Source organism: Hippoglossus stenolepis, chromosome 7 (assembly GCF_022539355.2).
Source record: "Hippoglossus stenolepis isolate QCI-W04-F060 chromosome 7, HSTE1.2, whole genome shotgun sequence".
In the NCBI taxonomy this organism is placed as follows: Eukaryota; Metazoa; Chordata; class Actinopteri; order Pleuronectiformes; family Pleuronectidae; genus Hippoglossus; species Hippoglossus stenolepis.
Genome location: NC_061489.1, coordinates 15,653,338 through 15,674,378, shown reverse-complemented (window position 1 = coordinate 15,674,378; position 21,041 = coordinate 15,653,338). Strand labels below are relative to the sequence as shown.

General features: G+C 42.4%; 1 protein-coding gene across 3 annotated transcripts in view; it reads right to left on the bottom strand.

The window, feature by feature from the left end:
• Positions 1-21,041, bottom strand: part of LOC118112086 (protein diaphanous homolog 1) — a 92,230-nt gene that overhangs the window by 17,315 nt on the left and 53,874 nt on the right. For all 3 annotated transcript variants that reach the window (XM_035161089.2, XM_035161087.2, XM_035161086.2), the window contains 3 exons: positions 877-975; positions 625-719; positions 170-271 (listed from right to left, as the gene is read on the bottom strand). In XM_035161089.2, the coding sequence (XP_035016980.1) occupies positions 170-271; positions 625-719; positions 877-975 (296 nt within the window). The remainder of the gene's footprint in view (positions 1-169; positions 272-624; positions 720-876; positions 976-21,041) is intronic.

Here is a 21,041-nt window from a genome sequence, read left to right as displayed (position 1 = left end):
GCATGACTCTATCTCACTCGCTCAGCATTTTTCATGCCTCATTTGTCATCACACTGATTTCCTCGCTGCTTTGGGGCAATTCACATTCAAGTCAGCTGGCAATTCAAATAATAGCTATTAAACTTGCCGTTTGTTTGTGTGTGCTTTAGGTTTGTGTGTCTCATCTCACCACTACGCCAAACTGTTCAGCCTCAGCCAAGTCATCGTATTCATCCTTCATCTCTCCCAGGACACTCAGCTGTTCTGGTGCTGGCAGCTGCTTGACCAGGTTCTACATGGTAATAACAGAGAAAACACACAAGATTAACTGGATAGGGAGAAACTTCTCATTGAAAAGAAACATTGGGTCTTACAACACAGACATATTGGTCACACAGTGCAAAGTGATTTAGTGTTTGCATTAGCCACTTTTCTAAACTCTTCAGCAATTATCCTAATATTGAAACATGCTTTATGTCCAATACACAAATTAATGGAAATAAATACTGTGAATGAAGCTACTTATTCATCTAAATGATCAGTACCACAACCAGATTTCTGCAATGGTGATGGTCACTACTCATGATATACTATTCTGCTTATTTACTTTGTGTACAGACTCTGGAGCAGATCTGAGCTCAGTACCTGAACCAGGGACTCTGTTAGGATCTTCTCATTGACCTCCAGGACGGCATCCTTGATCTGTTCATAGGGGAGACGGAACGATCCCAGGAAAATGGCTGCAAGCATACGAAATTAAAAGAACATATTTAAATCCAACTGTAATTTAGTTGAGCGTGCTTTAGAATTTACTTTTCAGTGAAGGAGTTAATTCAATGTACTTGATACTCCCATGAAATTGGTATGGGGGTATCAAATGTCAAAGTGTGGACTTACAGAGGTTCTGTGACGTCTTGGCGTCAATAATCTTGAGCTCCTTCACCTTCTTCTTGTGCAGCTGCGTCTTCTCGTCACCACCATCCTGCTCCTTTTTGGCTGGAGAGGTGGACAGAGAAATGGGAGGGGAGGTCTTTCTTAGAAATTACATATATACATATGTGACTTTCAGATAACTAGTACAGCTGGCTATGAATAGAAACGATGTCAGACGGAAGGACAGTAGTGAAATCGGTGGGTTCTGTGGATTTGAGCTATGGACAGAGGGCTCATGTGATGGCTATAACAACAGACAAACTTGACACAGCCTTCACTTTTTTTTTGCCCCTTCCCAACTGTATGGTGTCACAGAGGTGATAGGATTATTGCATCATTGGCCTTTGGTAAGCCTGAACTACTATGAAATGGCTCTAACACTGGAGGAAAGATATCTGTGTGTGTGTGTGTGGTGGGGGTATGGTAAATTTGGTTGGACGTTTGTTAGCTGAAGGCATTTAAAGTTTGCTGTCAGCTTACACACATGCATATACAGTACTATAACACATACACACTTCACATTAACTTGCTCTGACAAGGTCAGGTCTGTGTCAATGTGTGTGTGTGTGGGGGGGTGAATATGCACTGGACAAGATGAACAAGCACATGGGTTTGAGCACATTAGAGCCCACTGTACAGAGACAAAGGCACATCATATCTAGGGTCAGCGGAGAAGAGGATGTCACACTTGTACACTTGATCCTGTCAATAGTATTAAACCTATTTTTATCAATTTTTCAGTCACCTGAAAATACAGCACAAAAAGTGAATATCATGATTAGCCAGGCGATACAACAACGAGGGCAATCATCACTTTCATACAGGGTTAGTAGCGTACACCTATTAATATAAGTTGTTATATAAGTTGAAATGATATTAAATGCACAGGTAACTGTTTGGTACCCGGGAAGAGAAATATGGTATGGAACACAAACTGTGTAAACACAGTACATAAAAAACATTTATCTCTGTGTTTCAAAAACTATGAACATATGTGTCTCTCCGATATTCGTCTATTTCTCTCTCTCCCTCTTCAGGTCTAGTAATTCTCTGTGTAAGATTTTTGTACTCGTCTCTCTGTGGCCTTGTCCTCGTCTTATCTCTTTAAAAACAAGGCAGGAAACAAGAATTGTTGTCTGGAAAACAGCCAGAAACAACGCTGGTACAGCACATACAGTACGAGTGTGCTGACCTTCTTTGTCACGTTGTATCTGAAAGACAAACAATGTGAGTCAAAATCAGTCCCTGTGTGCTGAGCAGCCCATCAGTTTCCACAGCCAGGTGATGACCTCATATAATGTCATCTGAAGCTATAATAAAGCCTCAATCTGGCCTGAAATCACAAAATATTGAATAATAAAGATGAAATGTTGCGGCGAATTTCTAACATCTGCTTTAATCACATCTATAAGGATTACCTAACCCCATTCAACCCCCTTTTTCTGACATCCATTCACATCCTTCTCTACTTTGTTAGATTAATGAAAAATAGTTTCATTCGCGCAGTCACGGAGACAGCCACTACAGCATAACAACCGATTCATTCATCGGTCCATCCTTCCATATGTCCAGTCAAACAGGGCTTTGTCTCCATGCGAGAGGCCAAGTTGGACAGTCTGTTAACGAGTCTTGTCCTCTTAATGAGCTCCACGTCTCTCCATTTAGCCATTCATTGAGTACACACACATACACACAAAACAGTCAGTCAGACAGTGCACTGGGGCCTCTATAAGTCCTAGTGCATCACTCAGTGTCAGCTTCATGAAACTCTTCTATCAGAATCGACCATCGTTTCTCAAGTTTGAAGTCTGATCCGTTTGAACTCTTCTGCCATATATATGTAATGTCTGTTATATCACTGTAATCAGCTGCGTGCATTTCTTATCATGAATAAAAACTATTGAGTGTCCAGCTCTCCAGCCAGAGTCCCTGCTGAGAGAAGGAAACCATAACAGGAAGTGAACCGGCGCGCGCACACGCACACACACACACACACACACACACACACAGGGTAGGAAAACCCACCAGGACATCAGAGAGGAAACAACATAAATATCTCTGCACACAAACACAGCTGAAGGGCCGGAAGAAACTCAAAGGATGTGACCGGCAGTCACAAATAAACATCTTTACACAGAGACACTGACGGGGAGACTGATAACAAACTAAAATTATCAACTTCTTTAAGATGGTGCCATCTAGAAAATGAGGGAAATTAAATCTTTTAAGATAAGAGTGAGAAAAATAAAGATAAATATTAAAATCAGTGAAGCATAAGCACAACAAACCCTTGTATACACAGTTAAACATGCACATGGAGATTTGTACAAAGACAAGTGTACATGCTGCAGCGCAGATGACTGTGTAACCTGGCCAGTATATGATCAAAAATAAGGAATAATCCAGTTAGTCTGGGACTTAGTGACCTAGTGACAGCATCATGTCACTAGGTCAGTGTGTGTGTGTCTCAGAGAGATGGATAACTGGTGAGTGAGCATGTGTGTGTGTGTGTGTACATCTGTGCTATAATAGCCACAGTGCCAGCTGCGCTCTAGCCAATGAAATCAGTCTATGCTGACATCATGGCTGATTCATAAAATGGGGTCTGGTGTGCAAGAGTGTAAAATGGCTGCTCCGTGTTTTCCACATGCACAGCCGGCTCATTTCATTTATGAGCCTATGGCACCTCTGGTGGAGGCTATCTAACACTGCACCACGTTACACTTAGTCATTGTTGGGGAGGACAGGAGATGACAGAGGCAGAACACAACTGTTACCAGACAGACACACACACACACACACACACACACACACACACACACACACACACACACACACACACACACACACACACACACACACACACACACACACACACACACACACACAACTCAAGCAAATATGAACACACTTGTGGAGTTCTGACATCCACATGTTTTGTTCAGAGGACCCTTGTTCAGAGAAAAGGACCCTTTTCTGAAAACTAATCACTACCACCCCATCTGACTGACACACACACACACACACACACACACGCGCATTTAGCGTTTCCTGGACCACCTCCCCATCTCTCCAACAGCTGCTTGGCACTGAGAGAAAAAAGGGGGATGTATGTGTGGTGTGTGTGTGTGTGTGTGTGTGTGTGTGTGTGTGTGTGTGTGTGTGTGTGTGTGTGTGTGTGTGTGTGTGTCATTGCATGCATACACATGTGTGTCATGAAAGAAAAACAAAATTCTTCCATTTGTAACTTCTGTTTTTAATTAGGAGCAGGAGGGAGAAAAGAAATGAAAGGGGAAAAGGCGGAGGGATGGAGGGGGAGAGGAGGCGAAGGAAGGGTACAAAGAATCATGAGGAGCCAACTCATGCAGAGTTCTCTGTCAATATGTAACTAAGTGTATCCGTGCATGTGTGTGTGTGTCTCTCTGCACAAAGAGGAGTCTGTTTATCAGTCAGCAGACCTGAGTGCCCCCCCCTCTCCCACTCTCTTCCTCTCTTGTTCCCTCACTCCTTAAAAGGAGAAAATGTGTGGAGGGGAAGATGATGGGTAGCCAGGCTTGGAGAAAGAAAAGTAAAAAAGGATTAGACGAATGGAAAGAGGAAAAAAAGAAGAAAGACAGAGCTAATAAAACAAAGACAGAGAGAGAACAAGACACTTTCATCCTTGAACACTCAACTCAAAAAACAGTTTCAGTCCTCACTCATAGCCTCTCTCTCTCTCTCTCTCTCTCTCTCTTTCATTCTTTTCATGCAGTGCTTTCATCCCACCATCACCACTCCCTGTTTGTGGAGCACTACAGTTTATTTTTAAACCACTAAAAGCTTTCAGATGATGTGCTCTTTTGTGTATCCGTAATGCCAAGGGTGCTTTTCAGGGGGCCCTCTGGTGGCAAGACAGGAGAAAAGCACAGCATTCATTTTATATAACTTTTAAACTAACTTTTTCCATTCAACATTCCAGGGCTGGGGATTGTGTAAACTGGAGCAGAGGAGAGGGTTTAAAGTTTCACCATCAGTTTCTGTGGGGGTGAGCTGCTCTTTGGAAAAAAAAAAAGAAAAGTTGCTGAGGTTGCTCAGGAGAGAGAAACGCACAAGACACAAACAAGTCTTTTGCCAACTCTTAACAGCAACACAGACTGAATACGTTTGAGGGAAACTAAATAGGAATACATTATGTTCACAGGTTTAGAAAGTTCCCCTTTAAGAATTTTGAAGTACTGGTATTAAAAGTATTAAAAGTGAAATGAGAAGACGAGAAAGGAGAAGAGAGAGGGGGCATAACGTTCTTTGTCTAAAATAAACAGAAGGCCAGAACAGAGGCAGACAGAAGGACAGCTGTAGCTTTGGTCCCTTTAAACTTTAAATGTCCAACATTCTGTCACTAAGAATGTGTGTGTGTTTGACAGAAGAAGAATAAGGGGGTTTCCACGGTAACCTCGGGTCTGAAAGAGCCCCTTCATCCTGTTTTTCACTGTGAAAGGAAATGAGGAGAAAAGATTCCTGACTGTGTGCGTGCATGAGTCAGTGTGTGTGCGTGTGTCTGAAAAGGACCAGATGGCAGGGTGGGGCAGGGAGGAGGGGGGACGGGGGCAGGATGTGGGACGGCCAGGATGCAGGGGGAGGGCATATGGGCGTGGCTAAACTGTGCTCACTTGCGCACCCCTCGTGTATGAAGAGTGTGACTGCACCTGAAATTATCTGAACTGATAAAGTTGCATATTATCACAGTATTTTTGCTTTTTAAAAGCTATTATATCATAAAAATTATGGAGAAAAATCTGAATAACTGAACTAGTTTCACTACAACACTTCTCAATTTTTGCTTTGCAACAGAATTATAAATAGTTTATATATTCATGTTTATTGCCTGATGAAAGACATTTGCATTACATGTTAAAATAATTTTCATTATTTACCTGAACACATATTCTTATCATACTAATCTAATAAATACTAAATGGACATTCTGGGTCTTTGTCATAAATTTTTGACAACATGGCATCTTGTTATTTATTATTCAGGCTCACTCTGCAGTTTTTTTAATATATGAGTTCAGATAAATTTGACATGAGGCAGTATATTAAGTGACCAGTCAATTATTTCTAGAGTGACACCACGTTGCAAATCTATGTTCTGAGTTTTAATAATTTAGTTGATGCTTGAATGACACACTTCAGTATACTTTAAACTAACAATTACAATAATCTACCATAGACCTTCAATGTAAAGTAGATTTTTTTATTTGCCAACACAATTAAAGACATTTTTACTCTTCTATGTATTAAAAACAATGTGTAGTTTAGTGTAATCTAGAGTGTAAATGGATTTCCATTCAAATGTATTGACAGGAGGCACAAAGTGTGGCTGCTTCAGTGAGGTTACAGTTTTTGTATGGGGTCACAGTGCCCTCCATTGGACAGATTGGTGTACTGCAACCAGACTGCAACTTCACCTGGATACAGTATTTATTACTTTTACACTCCATCTCACTCCCCATACCAGTTGTGTGTGTATATAGGTGTATGTCAGAAAAAGGGAGAGAGGAATAAAAGCTAAAGTGAATAATGTTCTGCTTGTGATTGTTTGTATGTGACATAACAAAAAAAGGGGGAGACGGCGCCGGAAAGAGTGTGTAGACGTGTTTGAAGGGGAAAGAAGGGACAGAGGTTTGGAAACAGTTGGTCCCTGTGTGTCACTGTGTGTCAGTGTTGTTCTCTCAGGGCCACTCTGACCTCCCTCTGCTCTTCTGGCCATGAAGGTCTTCAGCAATGACGCACTCACGGCACGTAACTGCATCGCTGATGGCACGCATACACACACACACACGGAATGCTGCCTGCATTGCTGATAAGGTGCACTACAGTCGACACACCGACACAGCACTACCTTGAACTTGAATTTGCACTTGCTGAAACCACACAAACAGCCCATAAATCCCCAAAGCAAATAACAGAGGACACAGACAGACCCCCCTCCACCCCCACCCACAACACACACACACACGCAGGGAGAGGTGAGTTGCTATGGTGTGCTTATTAAATCAGTCCTATATCAGCCAGTCTCCTTGGGACAGCAGAAAAGATTTACTACAGCAATTACACTGGCTAATTACAAGGAGGAGAGACAGAGGGAGCGAGGGAGAGCTGGAGAGTCTAAAGGAGAGAAGGTAATCAAATCAAAAGCAGCGAGAGCAAATAAAAGGTGCAAAAACGATAAGGGAGCAAATAAAAGGGAGAGAGATAGAAGTTGGCTGTAAAGGACAAAGATGATGAGGATGTGACCTTGAGACAATCACAATACCTGGGACTTGAATGGGGGACATGGAGACAACACAAAGACACAAAGGTGCAATGTTCAACTCACAAACCACCGGTGTTTGTCTGTGTGAGAAACAGGGAGAGAGGGAGAGACAGAGAGAGAAAGAAAGAAAGAGTGAAAAAGAGAGGGAGAGAGACGGACAGAGTGACTCACTGAGTATCTAAGTAGTTTTTCTGTGGTACTCCGGTGTTTGTTATTCACAGTGTGAATGTCCTTGACGCTGCACTGGCCTTCACAGCACAGTGCTCCCTCTACGGGGAGGAGAGTGAATTACATAATTAAGCAGGCTTGCTCAGTGTTATGCTTGGTGTAAATCACCCTGATCTTTGTTCTTTCGCTGTTAAAGACATGCGGTGATGTTTGCAGAAACTTCATACACTTTATGTGTGTGTGTGTGTGTGAGAATATGACTGATGAGATTAGTGTTCTTTGAAGGTCTGACAACCTGAAGGACTCACACTGAATATAGTCTGTAAGAAAAGAAATGAACAACTAATAACTTTATACTTAATTGATCCCCTTCAAGAATTACAATTTTAACTGGTGCCTTACCTTCAATAAACAGCGGAGGCTACAGATTTAAATTGGGGTTTTGTTATTGGTATGGATTCAAAGTGTTGCTCATGGACACATCGACTCAGGTCGTGCAGTTCAATGGTACCCTCGCTACACACGGCGCCAGCTGCCTACCAAATGTACTGACATTTCCCTGCAAGTTAAGTGCACTGTTCATCCTGACCGCTTCTATTACATGTGCACAACCATGCAGAAAGTCTCATTTACATGACCACTGAGGTAGAAATGAAAACTTATAAACTAGGTTTCTATCTCAATTAAAAAGTTAGATGAACTGTAACACACATTCACCCCATGAGGCATATTTTGCCCCGGGCAAAAAGGATTAGGTTGAAGCGCTCCTGTCAGCCTTCAAATATTCATTATTACCTTATAGAAAGATAGCAGACACAGAGTGAGTGGGAGCGAGAAGGAGCAAGAAAAAGGGAGAGTGCAAAAAAAAAAAGAGCATGGGTAAGAAATAGAGAGGCAATTTATGAATACAAGCAGTCCTGACTTATGCAAAGCAAAATAGATGAAAGGAGGACAGAGAAAAATGGAGGTCTACACGGTGTCATGCCATGGAGGACAGTTAAAAGCTCATCGCAGGGCTGGAGCACAGACTCATCCTCTGTTAATCCCTCAGCTTCTGTCCTCTCGTCTCCAACCATCCATCCCTTCACTCGTCTTTATCTCTGCTTCAGTGATGAGGACAAAGGAAAGCACTCACTCATTTGCCCCCCCCTCCATCGTGTCTTGGTCTCTTCAGGCAAGGCTCGCAGGCCTGATTAGCAATTGTGACTTGACCGCATGGTGGAAAGATTGGCACACAAGAACAAACACACACAGGAGCATGTACACATACACGCATATGTGGCAAAGAGAATGACGTGGGCCAGTTTTGCTAGGTCTAATAAACCCTTGAGCGTGGCCCCAAGACAAAGAGGGGGCTGGAGAGGAGGAGAGAGTTTTGCCTTTTCTAATGTCAGCCATCGCTTGCAGGATACACATACACACACACACACACACACACAGACACTTGAGAAAGTGTATCTGTCTGGCGGCTAAAAGATTGGGCTATTTTCTTGTGCTTGTCACTACGGTTTTTTCCCCCCACCCAACATGTTAATAGGACCAAACCGAGAGGAGAGGAGAGGAGAGGATGTAAAATATTGTAAAAGGAAAATAGGGGACAGATAATATTGCTGTGGGGTAAAGGGGATGAGTAACATACTAGAGAAATTGCAATGGGAGGCAGCATTATGGAGGACACACTGTGGAGCAAATAGGATGAGAAACAAGGATGAAGAAAAAGACGATGAGATATGGTCAACGGATTAAGAGATAATCAAAGTCCTGCTCCTGAAAGACTTTGCCTCAAATATGACGATTAACAGACAAGATAGACACAAATCTCCATATGCAATCCTCTCAATTTAAACTGGAATTTAATTTACAGCTTTGAATCTTTTCAAATGCAGCGGTCTTGCAATCCATACTGCTGAGAACACCGCAAGTCTTTCTTTTCATTGGCTTGTGTGAACCTTTTTCCTTTGTTGCACATGCTTTGGGAAAACTACTGCAGGTGTTTCAAATACATCAATAACACTGGATCATAGTCAAACTCGGTAGCTGGAGGGGGGGTGACAACCATGATCTGGCAACCTCCACCTTTGTATTTAAACCTGGGGAAAAGTCTGTCTCATCAAAGATCTGTTGAGGTGCTGCAGGGTTTCCTGTGTGTGAAATCAGTTTTACCTCCTCCCCAGGAGAGAGGGGGAGAAAAAACACACCCTAAAATAAACTACACGAGAGAAACATATTTAAACAGAGAGACAGACGTGCAAATTCTCTCCTAGAACATCTGTCTGCTGGCCTCTCTCAGGAATTGGCTGTAGTTGGGGCTAGACAAAAATACACACATACAGGCAACACAAAGACACAAAACAATAACACGCATACACAAAAGTACACACGTAATCCCACCATGTGCTTAGTGAGTCGTCGGGGGACGTGTTGCCACTCAGACAGCTATGTGAGGCCAGGCGAATGAAAACAATCAAGGAATAACACAAAATATGGCTCAGAGACGAGCATGTGTTTGTGCGAGCCACAGCGTGTGTTTGTGTGCTTGTTTGTGTTCACACATTCACGCGCACACACACACACACACACACACACACATAATGCAGGGACCTGCCTGTGTGTTCACCCAGTGCATTCCTAGAGGGACTGTGTGTGCAGAGATTTTCTGGATCTTGTGTAAATAAAAATGATTACTGGCAAGAGTGGCATATTGATTGATTTAGTACTCAAGCATCCAGCACGCACGTGTTTTGATGAAAGTGTCTGAAAATAAATGTGTATTGTAGAGATTATTTTATGTAAAGCGGAGCTATTTCAACCTGTACATTTACCTGAATGTCAATTGTTTTTATTTGACCATTTACTTATTTTGGTTGATTCCTGATTTCGAACATGACGCAAGGCAAATTCAAACTAAAAGGCAAACTCCTCTACCGGTATTGGGGAAAGGAGTCAATCAACATTTTTAGCAGGTATACCTGCATATAACCACTAATATTTGCTTACAAGAGGTATAGGACAATGAAGCAACAGTGTCCTGTATCTTCACAGTGACTGTATCTTATGTTTAAAACAAACTGTCAATAAAAGAGCAGGATTCGCCTTTAAGGTCTGACAGCAAGTCAATAGAATACTCCCTAAACTACAGGACAGGTGTAGTATTTTCTTTCTTCTACCTGTTGTTTGTGCTGTGGACTTATGACCTAGCATGTGTATGAATGTCTAGTGAGCTATCGCTGCTCTCTCTGTCTTGTCTCTTCTCATGGCTCAGTGAGTGTGTCAGTCTGCATTGGCCCTCTTTCAGAAGCTACTGAGAGATGGCAGCACCATTAAAATTTAACCCACTATCTCACCACTCACCACAAGCTGACAAGTGAGGGAGGGGGGGGTGGGGAATGGCAGAGATAGCTGGGACAGGCATACAAGGATATACAGGCATGTATCTAACCGCAGATATGCGCGCACACACACTCATTCCCGAAGAGTTAGTCAGATGTGATAGCGAGAGATGGGAAGCGACAGAGCGAAAGATCCAATACAGATGGGGAGTAAAGAATAAGGTGGAACAGATTACCACTTGAAAACACACACAGACAAACACACACACAGACAAACACAGTGGTGTGATTTGATTCATATATGGCTATATGGAAATGAGTGGCATCAATTTAGTAGGGAAATGGGGAATGTGTTTGAATCTGGCGCCCCATCATTCTGCATCATTCCCCTTTGAATCCACATTTCCTCACTTTCTATTACTTTCTCCCTCATCAGCTCGGGCTTCTCACTCCCTCACAGACAATCCTTCTTTTAGCTTCCCTCCGTCTTCTCTCTATCACTCTTTAAGTTCAATATTTTTTGACACGTAGCATCTCTCTGTACTCTCTCTTTCTCTGTCTTTTGTCTCCTTACCATTTTCTCTCTCTCTCTCTCTCTGTTCCTATCCTTTTCTGCCCCAGTGGAGTGTGGGATAGCAGGCAGAGCTGGGAGGCCTAGGGTCTCTTAATTAAGAAGCAAGGCGGAACGAGGCCACAGTTAACAAGGACACACACATGCACTGCTTTACTTGTAAGGACCATTTTTGTCAGCAGGCCCAAGAATCAAAATTAACCATCAGGACCATGAGTCTGACCCGAGGCTCTACCCTCTAACACTGATCTGCACATGTTTGATACCTTCACCATAAATCCAGGTTCTAATCCCTCACCTGGAAATGCTGAGAACATTTTTTGAAATGCCTTGACGTTTTAACAGTGTCTTCACTTGTAAAATCTATATCCAAATTCTGCTGCACAAAGATAGAAGCACAAGAAAACACACACATGATTTCCTCCTCCTTCCTTCCTCCTCACAACACCTAATCAGGGGTCTGGGATGAAATCTGCGGGGCTAGGACTCAATCAGCTAGTGCAATCAGACACAGGCCACACACACACAGACACATAATAAGCCCTGAGCTGACGGACGAGGAAAAGGCCATGATATTATTCAGTCTACCTCATCACCACTGTAACCAACACACACTCGCACACAGACACACAGAGGAGGCGGGATGGAAGCAGCTATTTTGAGCGCGTGTGTGCGTGCGTCCATTCTCTGCGAAGGTGACTTTGGGCTGGCTGGAGTGGTAATTGGGTACACATACAAATGCCTTTTTCTTCCTCTTCCCCACGTTCGCTTCACCCCACCCCACCACCATGCTCCCCCTCTTTCCCTCACTACAGAGCCCGAACGTGATTACATTTCCGACATGAGTGAGGGGTGAAGAGAGAGAGAGGGAGAGAGCAGTGGAATGGAGAAAAAGTGAGAGAGACAGATGACTGACTTGAAAAACAAAGAGGGGGTAGAAAACAGCCCTTGCACCGAAGGGTAATAAAAAAAGAAACAACAACAACAAAAGAAATGCATAGACAAACACACATATATATACACATTAGTATTTGCCCTCTGTACACAAACACACATCTATATATGCATATACATCATTTACTCGGCAGGGGAGCGAGGAAAAGCGAAAGAAAAATACACAAAATGTAACCCTGATCTTTTCTGTTGACACACACACACACACACACACACACACACACACACACACACACACACACACACACACACACACACACACACACACACACACACACACACACACACACACACACACACACACACACACCTCATTTCCTCGGACGAGTGACATTTCTCTCTCTCTCTCCCCTATTCTGTCTCTCCTCCTGCACTTGTCACGGTGGTGATGAAATTAGCATTCCTTTCCTTCCTCTGCTTCTCCCTCCCTCTATGGCTGGACAAGAGGTTAGGACCACAGGGACAAAAGAAAGGAGAGAGAAAGAGAAACAAATGGAAAGATGGGAACAAAAGAAGACATTAAGAGGAAAGAGGGAATAGCCTGAGCGAGACGCGAAGACAATGAAACAAACAGAACGCTGAGTGCGACAGGTCGGAGAAAGAAAAAGGATAGTTAAGACAAAGACAACAAGAAGCAATAACCGAGAGCAAGAGAGGAAAAAAGAAAAATACAGCAAGTGGACAGGACGCAGACTTGTGGAGAGAATAAATGAGGGGGGGAATTCAGCCTTGAGGGAATCGAATCACCATGACAACCTTCTCCTGTCTCCTTTGCTGTCCAGTTGCATGACAAACTCCTGCTACCTTAGTGGACCTCAGCATGGATCAAATCAACCCAGTTATCAATAAGTGATGAAATAGTTAGTTTTAAAAAGTTCCCTCATACCTTTAGTGACTAATTTCAAAACAGTGCGTTTAAAAGAACCTATAAAGAAACAACAGGGTAAAAAACATAACCATTTAAATTGTGCTGGGCAATACTGATTGAGCCTACTTTGTTTGTAATGCATGAATGCACTCCACTTCAGTGCATGTGGGCAGGTGCATAAATCCGCATGTGTGCACGTTTCTACAGGGACAGGGCCCGCAGAGTATAATTAAAAGCTAGAGACAGAGTCCTTGGGAAAAACAAGAGAAGAAAAAGAAAAAAGAAAACTGACCTTTAAAAACACAGAGTGAGATGGAGAGCAACAGCGAGGGATGAGAGAGGTGTAACAGAAGATGGGAAAGTGGGAGATAGACTGAATTAGATTATGGTGAATTGAATGAGAAAAAACAAAAAAGAAAGAACAAAAAGGTGAGAGATAGAGCGGGACGGGAAACATGACTGGACTGAGTTGTTTGTGGGGGAGGACCAGAGGGAGGGACAGCAGAGCGGGGAGACGTACGCTGTCTCAAATAGGAGTCATTACACTCACTATATACACTGTATACACAGAACACTGTCATAGTGTTGTCCCAAATCAAACACTGCCATGGTGCACTAACCTGAAATGACAATCGCAATATGTGCCGTGATTGTCACCAGTCAAGATACCTGCAGAGTGCTTTGCTCACTGGACTCAAGGACAGACATTTTATTTTCTTGTGTGTGCTGTATTGTTTCTTGCGGCAAGGAAATTACATCAGCATTGCACTGACGAACTATCTTCCTTCGGCCACCATTTTCACAGCTATTCTTTCTGTTATGTAATCCAGATGGTGACCTTTGAGGACAATAAGTGTCCATCTTATTACAAGGGGCTTTTTAAGGGATTTGGGTGCATGATCAGGCTAATTTTCACGCACTGCATGTTGCAATACTTGTCATTGTGAGTGCACATATGCACTGAGCATTCCATGTGTGAGTATCGGGGTACACAAATTGCGACAATAGAGAGAGAGAGCGGGACCAAAACAGAGAGAAAGAGAGGTTACAAGAGAACTCTAATCAGAAATGTGAAGAACAAAATAATAAGGCTGACTGACTGCAAATGTCAGCTGAGGGAGGGGAGCAGACAGAGGGAGAGAGTTGGAGAAAGGCAGAGACAAAAAAGAAATAGAGGAAGAAGGGCAGAGAGAGGAAAAGATGCAGTAGGAGACAAGTGGGGTTGGAGTGATGGAGACACTTCCCCATCACTGCTCCCTCCAGGAGAAAGGAATTAAATCTTTGCAGTGCTACGACGCAACACATTGCAAGGAAAGATATTCCCAATCTCCCATTGGAGGGAAACAGAAATATCAGGTCAAGCAGGTGAATCCTCATATGAGGGTCTGTACGCACGTGTGTGTGTGTGTGTGTGCGCTTGTACACCAACACAGTCATTGCCTGGCAGACAATTGCTGCCCTTGAGCCAACCTTGACTGCAGTTTCACTCTGGCTGAGATGTGCTTTAATTCCCAAATCAAAAGTTATCTTTTTCTCGACCACATGTAACTTCATCGTGACTTAATGGAAAGACAGAGGCCAAGCATTCTCTCGTAGCTTTCCTATATAGCTGTCTAGTTATAATTCTTCAGTCTTATTCCCATAGAGACACAGAGCAAAAAGCAGGAGGGAGCAGACCCGTATCGACATTAAAAGGGGAGAGTTACCTTAAAATGAACCTATTTTTTCTTCAAACCATCATAGACAGCCAAAACGTGGAGAGTAACAAAAATAACCTCAAATAAAAGATGTCCATTTCTAATATACAATTTCATAAATCTATGATTAAATTGAACTTTAGCCATCATCTTTAAAATTTAAATACTCAACAGTGTCAAGAAGCCAAGCAAAAGTCAGTGGTGAATTAGATAATATATGCATCGTGTCAGGGTGAACATGAACAATGGGAATCTTAAAAGGAAATCAAACTTTAATGAGTTGAACAGTTCTTTCAAGTTAACCTAAGGTCAGTGGGTTGGAACCGAGGTTATTCAGAAGTGTATATTACACATTCTACTACAGTCAAATACTGCTCAACTTAAGGTTTCAGCCTGAGCAGTCTGCCTCGATCTATTGTTGGGATTCCTATAATGGAAAAATAGCCACGCATTACCAGCTGTCAATTCTTGCAGGAGAGCTGTACCTGTTAAATTCATTTATTACCTCTGCCCAGGAGGTTATGTTTTCATTGCAGTTTGTCTCTCTGTTGGCAGGATTATGCAAAAACTACTGAACCGATTTTACTGAAACTTGGTGGAAGGGTGGGGTATGGGCCAAGAAAGAACCCATTAACTTCTGGAGCAGATGCGATTAAGGGGGCAGATCCAGGATTTTGTTTTTGAACTTTCTTTAACATTATGCGATAGGGCATTAGCACTCAGAGTTGTTGTCAGCAGGATTATGCAAAAACTACTGAACAAAGTTCTGCGAAACCTGGTGGAAGGATGGGACATGAGCCGTAAAAGAACCCATTAAATTCTGGGCAGATCATCTTTAAGATTTTTCAACAATTTCCCAGGTAATAATGCATGGATCTTAAGAAAAACACAGGAATATTTAGGGGACTGACATTTGGTGCAGCACGATTGAATTTAAGGAGACCGTTGGGCCTTGGCGGAGGAATGCGCTCTGCTGAGTGCCATTCTAGTTATTAATGTGTCTGTACTCATGCTTCTTATTTCTTAGCTGGCCACAGTCAAAATGACAAATGTCACACACAAATTTCATCTTCTGCAGGTTATTGACTCTATAATTCCATGAGGTAGCCAAAGGACAAAGTCAAAGGGTTGGCTGTTGCCTGGTTAGCATGTACACGCAGAGTATGATGGTGTTTGTATTATTTAGGCTGGCTCAGAGAAGCTTTCTTGAAGGGACCTCACTCTGTTTTGTTTTGATATTTCAGCAGATTCTGCTCATTTTCATTTCAGACAAACACACAGAGTGGTGAATCTTACTTTAGCGAAATGAAGTGATTGCGTTAAACCTTTTCCACGCTGGTAGACAGCAGCTGTTAACATCAGGTAAGAGTCGAGTGCAAAACAAGTGGCAGATAACTCCTGCAGTTAAGCATATCAATATTTTAAGCTTAACTGAGATCTTAGCTGAGCAGTGTGGGAACATTTTGGTTATTGACAAATTATAAAACCTACTCTGACTTAAAATTAGGGGCTGTGAATATGAGAAGCACCTAGATATCTTAATCCAAATATAATGACTGGACAGTACATGCTCACATTTGGATTATACTTGAAGGATTAAAAGTGTATAGGTACTGTGAGTTTGAGCCAAGGATGGAAATCTTAACAATTACCTAAACTTCCCCTGGAATAATAGCATTCGTTCAGCCCTGAGCAATATCTCTATAAGAAGGTCAAAAGGAGATAGGGGTTATCAACTACTTAAAAAGCTGTCTCTGCATTTCATTTCCCATAAACCACGGTTTCACCATCGCACCTCAACCGTCTTCCTCAGTAAGGACATCTTCCCAATCACTTGTTCACCCACTCTTTCCCTCCCCTAGTCGCTTTCTCTCGCTACACCCAGTGAGTAATGGCGGGAGCAAAGGATTGTGGCAGAGAGCTATAAAAGTGTAATTTGCTTCATTTTCCTCAGGAAACCAAATTCACTTTCTGTCCTGTGTTACAATCTGTTAACATTCAGATGGCCAGCTTTTCAGACAGCGCATTACCCGCCTACACTCGCTGCTAATGACCCTCACGCAGAGTGCACACACTCGCAAGCAAGGAGAGCAAGGACACACGAGCTATAAGTGTATAAACAGTGCAAAGTGTATACACATATTCTTGTAGACACACAAAGGCTCAAATTCTGGTTGTAATGGATTGAGAAAAATACAGAGCAGGAGAAAGGAAAGAGAGGGAGACATTATGAAGAGAAACGGTAGATAGAAAGTTTCTCTCTGAATTAAATTAAATAACTTGTTCAATCTCACTTTTTCGCTTCTTAAGAAAGAGAAGAGAGCTCTCTCTACTGCCCTACAAGCCTTTCTCTTTTTCTAATCCGTCTCTCCTCCTTTCCATTCCGTCCATTCTTTCTCCTACTCTTTATAAATCTCCCAAACTCTTGTTCCCCATATTCTTTGTCACTTCTTTCATGCCCGTCTCTCTCCTCGCCTAACTTGTTCACCAATTCTCTCTCACACTCTCATCACATCTTCCAGCCCTCACAGCAATCCATTCTCTCTTTCTCTATCCCTCTCCTCCATTTCCACCACTCCACTCTCAGGGTGCTAATAGTCTCCTCCTTTGTTCTTGGAGAACAGCGGGGAACAATGGCGGAGTGAGGCTTGTCGTTGTGGCAACAGGCATGAGACAAGAGAGAGGGAGGAAGACAAAGAAGAAAGGCAGAGAGAGAAAGAGCAAGCACAGAGGGGATGCTGGTTGTTAGCCGGGCGGCAGGGAAGCGAGCGCTGGCTAATTACACTCGTTTCTATGCACTCCGCAATTAAACCCTGATGCACGCACACACACGCACACACACACACACACCGCCCGCGCTCAGAATATCCATCGCCAGCCACACATACACACACTTGCTCAGCAACATCAGAGAGAAAGAGCGAGCAAGATAGAAGGTGGCAGAGAGGCAGAAAGGGGGAGGGCTGGGACAAAAAAAAAAAAAAAAAAAAGAAATGACAAGAAAAGACTGAGGCTATTTTAAATCAATGCCACTGTTCTCTCAAGTAGCAGAGTAAAAGTTCATTAAACTTCTAGCTCAAACACAATCAGCTTCATCAACTCCATTTAAAGACTGTAAGTTGAAAATTCAAGTATTAGGTGGCTTGGCGACCTCATTACTTTCACACATTCTCCAACTTAATTAAAAGTCAAACGGCATATACCAGCAAACCAATAGTTGCTGCATTGTCACCGGTTAGCATCAACACGCTTAATTCTTCTCCTCTGCTTATATCAGTTCCATCCCTCCCACTCTGCATATAACCATCAGTTCATCTCGATCCATCTAATCAGCTCATCTGGCCCCATCTCTCCACAGGATGATCTCACCCTCTCCAGAGATGAAGAGATTTAACTTCACACAAATTAACAAACTGGGAATATGGGAGCAAGCGAATGAGAGGTTGAGATAAATGTGAGAGAGAGAAAAGAGTAAGAGAGACGACAATGGGGAGACTTGCATCCAGGTCACACCACCCTGTAGGGTAGAACTTATCCTCCATCTCATAAACACCTCTTCCCAGCTTCCTCCATCCCTCTACCAAAGCACCAACACTCTTTTCCATTAACGCACGACTCGCAGGAACATGTGTTACATGCTGTCTGCCTGTCTATTCTATTATTCATGCAGTTTAATGCTTACCCAAAGTGTGTGCATGTGTGCGGTGAGAGTGTTGCAAGTTCATGTTAAAGAGCAGGAACATGCCACTGCATGTCTGAGGGCCAGCTAATGTCGAGCTTTCAGTCTTCATAGACGCTTAACATTGTGCGCACATGCATACAAATATCCACACAAAAAGCAGCATGGACAAACGCACACACATACATGCAGGCTGCCAGTGAGGCACATGAGGAGTGAAAGGAGTCACATTAAACAGCCAAACTTGTCCTGTTTCGCTTTCATAGCCTCAGTCCATTTTCATAATGCATTAAAACCACCGCTGAGAAGAGAGGGAGACACGGAGGGATGAGGCGGGGGAAGAGAGGGAAGGAGGCACAGAGAGAGAAATGGAGAAAAAAAAAACAAGGAGGGAGAAGGGACAAGAAACATTCACAAAGTAATCCAAGGCTGCCGAATGCACGGGGATGCGAGGAAACAAGATAAGGATGAAGGGAGGGGAGGAGTAAGAAAAGAAAACCCATCTCAGAGTCAAGATATGGGAATAGAAAGTGTCTGATAGAGGCACAGTCAGATTAGGAAAGTGAATAAAGGAAGATGGGATGCACTGATAAAACAAGTAAGGGTGACAGCAATAGATGGGAAAGATGATTTAGTCACAAACTTTGACTGTGTTTATTATGAATGCATGAGAGTTTCTTTACGTGTGTATCTGTGTTAGTAGTTTTTGTAGTGTGTGTGTGTGGTTGTGCAGTGGCAAGGGGCAGAAGGTTCTCTGTTTCAGCACCAGCAGGCTGATGAGAGTTTGGGGCCAAACAGCCTGGAGGCAGTGCTGGCCTTGTTACTCTCTCTCTCTCTCTCTCTCACTCTCTCTCTCTCTCTCTCTTTTTCTCCCTCTCTATCCCCCTCTCTCTCTCTCTCTGGATCACACAAACAGACACACATTCTCATATTTAAACCAGATAGAGCTACCACCAGTGCAACATGCCGAGCATTTTGAACACTAAACCTCAGATCACAACAACGTGGCGAACACACACAAAAAAATACTATAATATATTAAAGTATTTAGAATAATAATCCACTTGTATTATGAGTAACAAGTAATCCACTTGTATTATGAGTAATAAGTGCTAATTAATCCATTTTGGTTAAATATATTTCAATATCACACAAGCAATTATACTGCAGCAGTTGACAGACTCATTTCGACAGGTTTGTTGAAATGTTTTAGTTTGTTAAAGCTAAGACACCAAACTAACGCAACATCCTACAGGTATGTTTCAGCTCAGTGAGTTTATTTACATGGACAGCAATATTCCACCATTAACCAGATTAAGACAATAGTCTGAATAAGACAATGCCATGTGAAACAGCTTTTGTGATTACCTTAACCTGAATAAGGTCATACTCATGGGGTATTCTGATCTTAGTCACATTATGTAGACATGAATTCCTCTTAATCACATTATACATGTAAGGTTGTGATAGAGTTTTCAAAGCATTTTGAGGCATTGACAAACAGCAGTGACCAACTGCTTGAAAACACCTGCCCTGGATGTAAACAATAAAGAAAAAGAAAAAAGTTGTCGCTTTTGCAAAAAATCTGAACAAAAACACCCAAAATGGTCATTGTACATTACACTATTTCAGGTTGGGGTCTTATAACTGGCCGATGTATGGCGTAGTGGATGCAATAATGTGAGTCATAATCAGGCTATGCTCTTTAACATTTTCCATTAACAATGAATGGAATACTCTATTCACAACCCATGTAAACACCATAATCAAAGTAATTCTGAATATGGTAAATAGCTGGAATAGCGTTGTCTATGTAAACGTAATCAGTGTTGTGGTTTAAAAGATTGTACCATTGTCCTATCTTACAAACCCACACAAGGCAGTTGCATGTTATCTGATCAGCACAAAATATTTGGGGCAAATGCATGAAAATGTGAGTTAACGTGTCGTCACAAAAATCTCACAAGCATAAAAAAGCCCATGTATTTATTTTTGGAGAAAGTGGTGAAGGTAAAAGAAATGTGACTGTGAAATCCCCTTGACTCTCTATGTTTGCTGCATGTGTAAATATGAAAATGTTTGAGGGCACATGAGCCATAAAAATTTCACAAGCTTGACCACTCACCGAGGTTTGGTTTTCTGAGACAGTTTGGAAAACTTTTTCTTTTTAATTCAGTACTTGCTGACACCTGAAACTTGCTTGAGGTGTATAATCCATCATAGCTAACACTATGCCGGCTTACTTCCTGTCTTTGACAAAGTTAGGCTGTTGTCATCAGTGACACTGTAGCAAAACTTGCAAGTGAGATGTGTTTATGACCTAGAGAGAAGCTATCCAAGTCACATTAACGTGCTAATTATATTTCCATTATGCTCATCCTATTGTCTGCCTCCGAGGGTTGATTTTCTGACAAAGCCTCCAATATTTCATAAAACATATTAGCAGTCAACTCTCGAACCATTTTTCCACCAACACTAATATACAAAGGCTAAACCACGTTTTAAAAAAGCGGATTTTCATTCCCTGAGCAGAAACGCATGCCTAAAAGAAAGGAAAACTGACAGA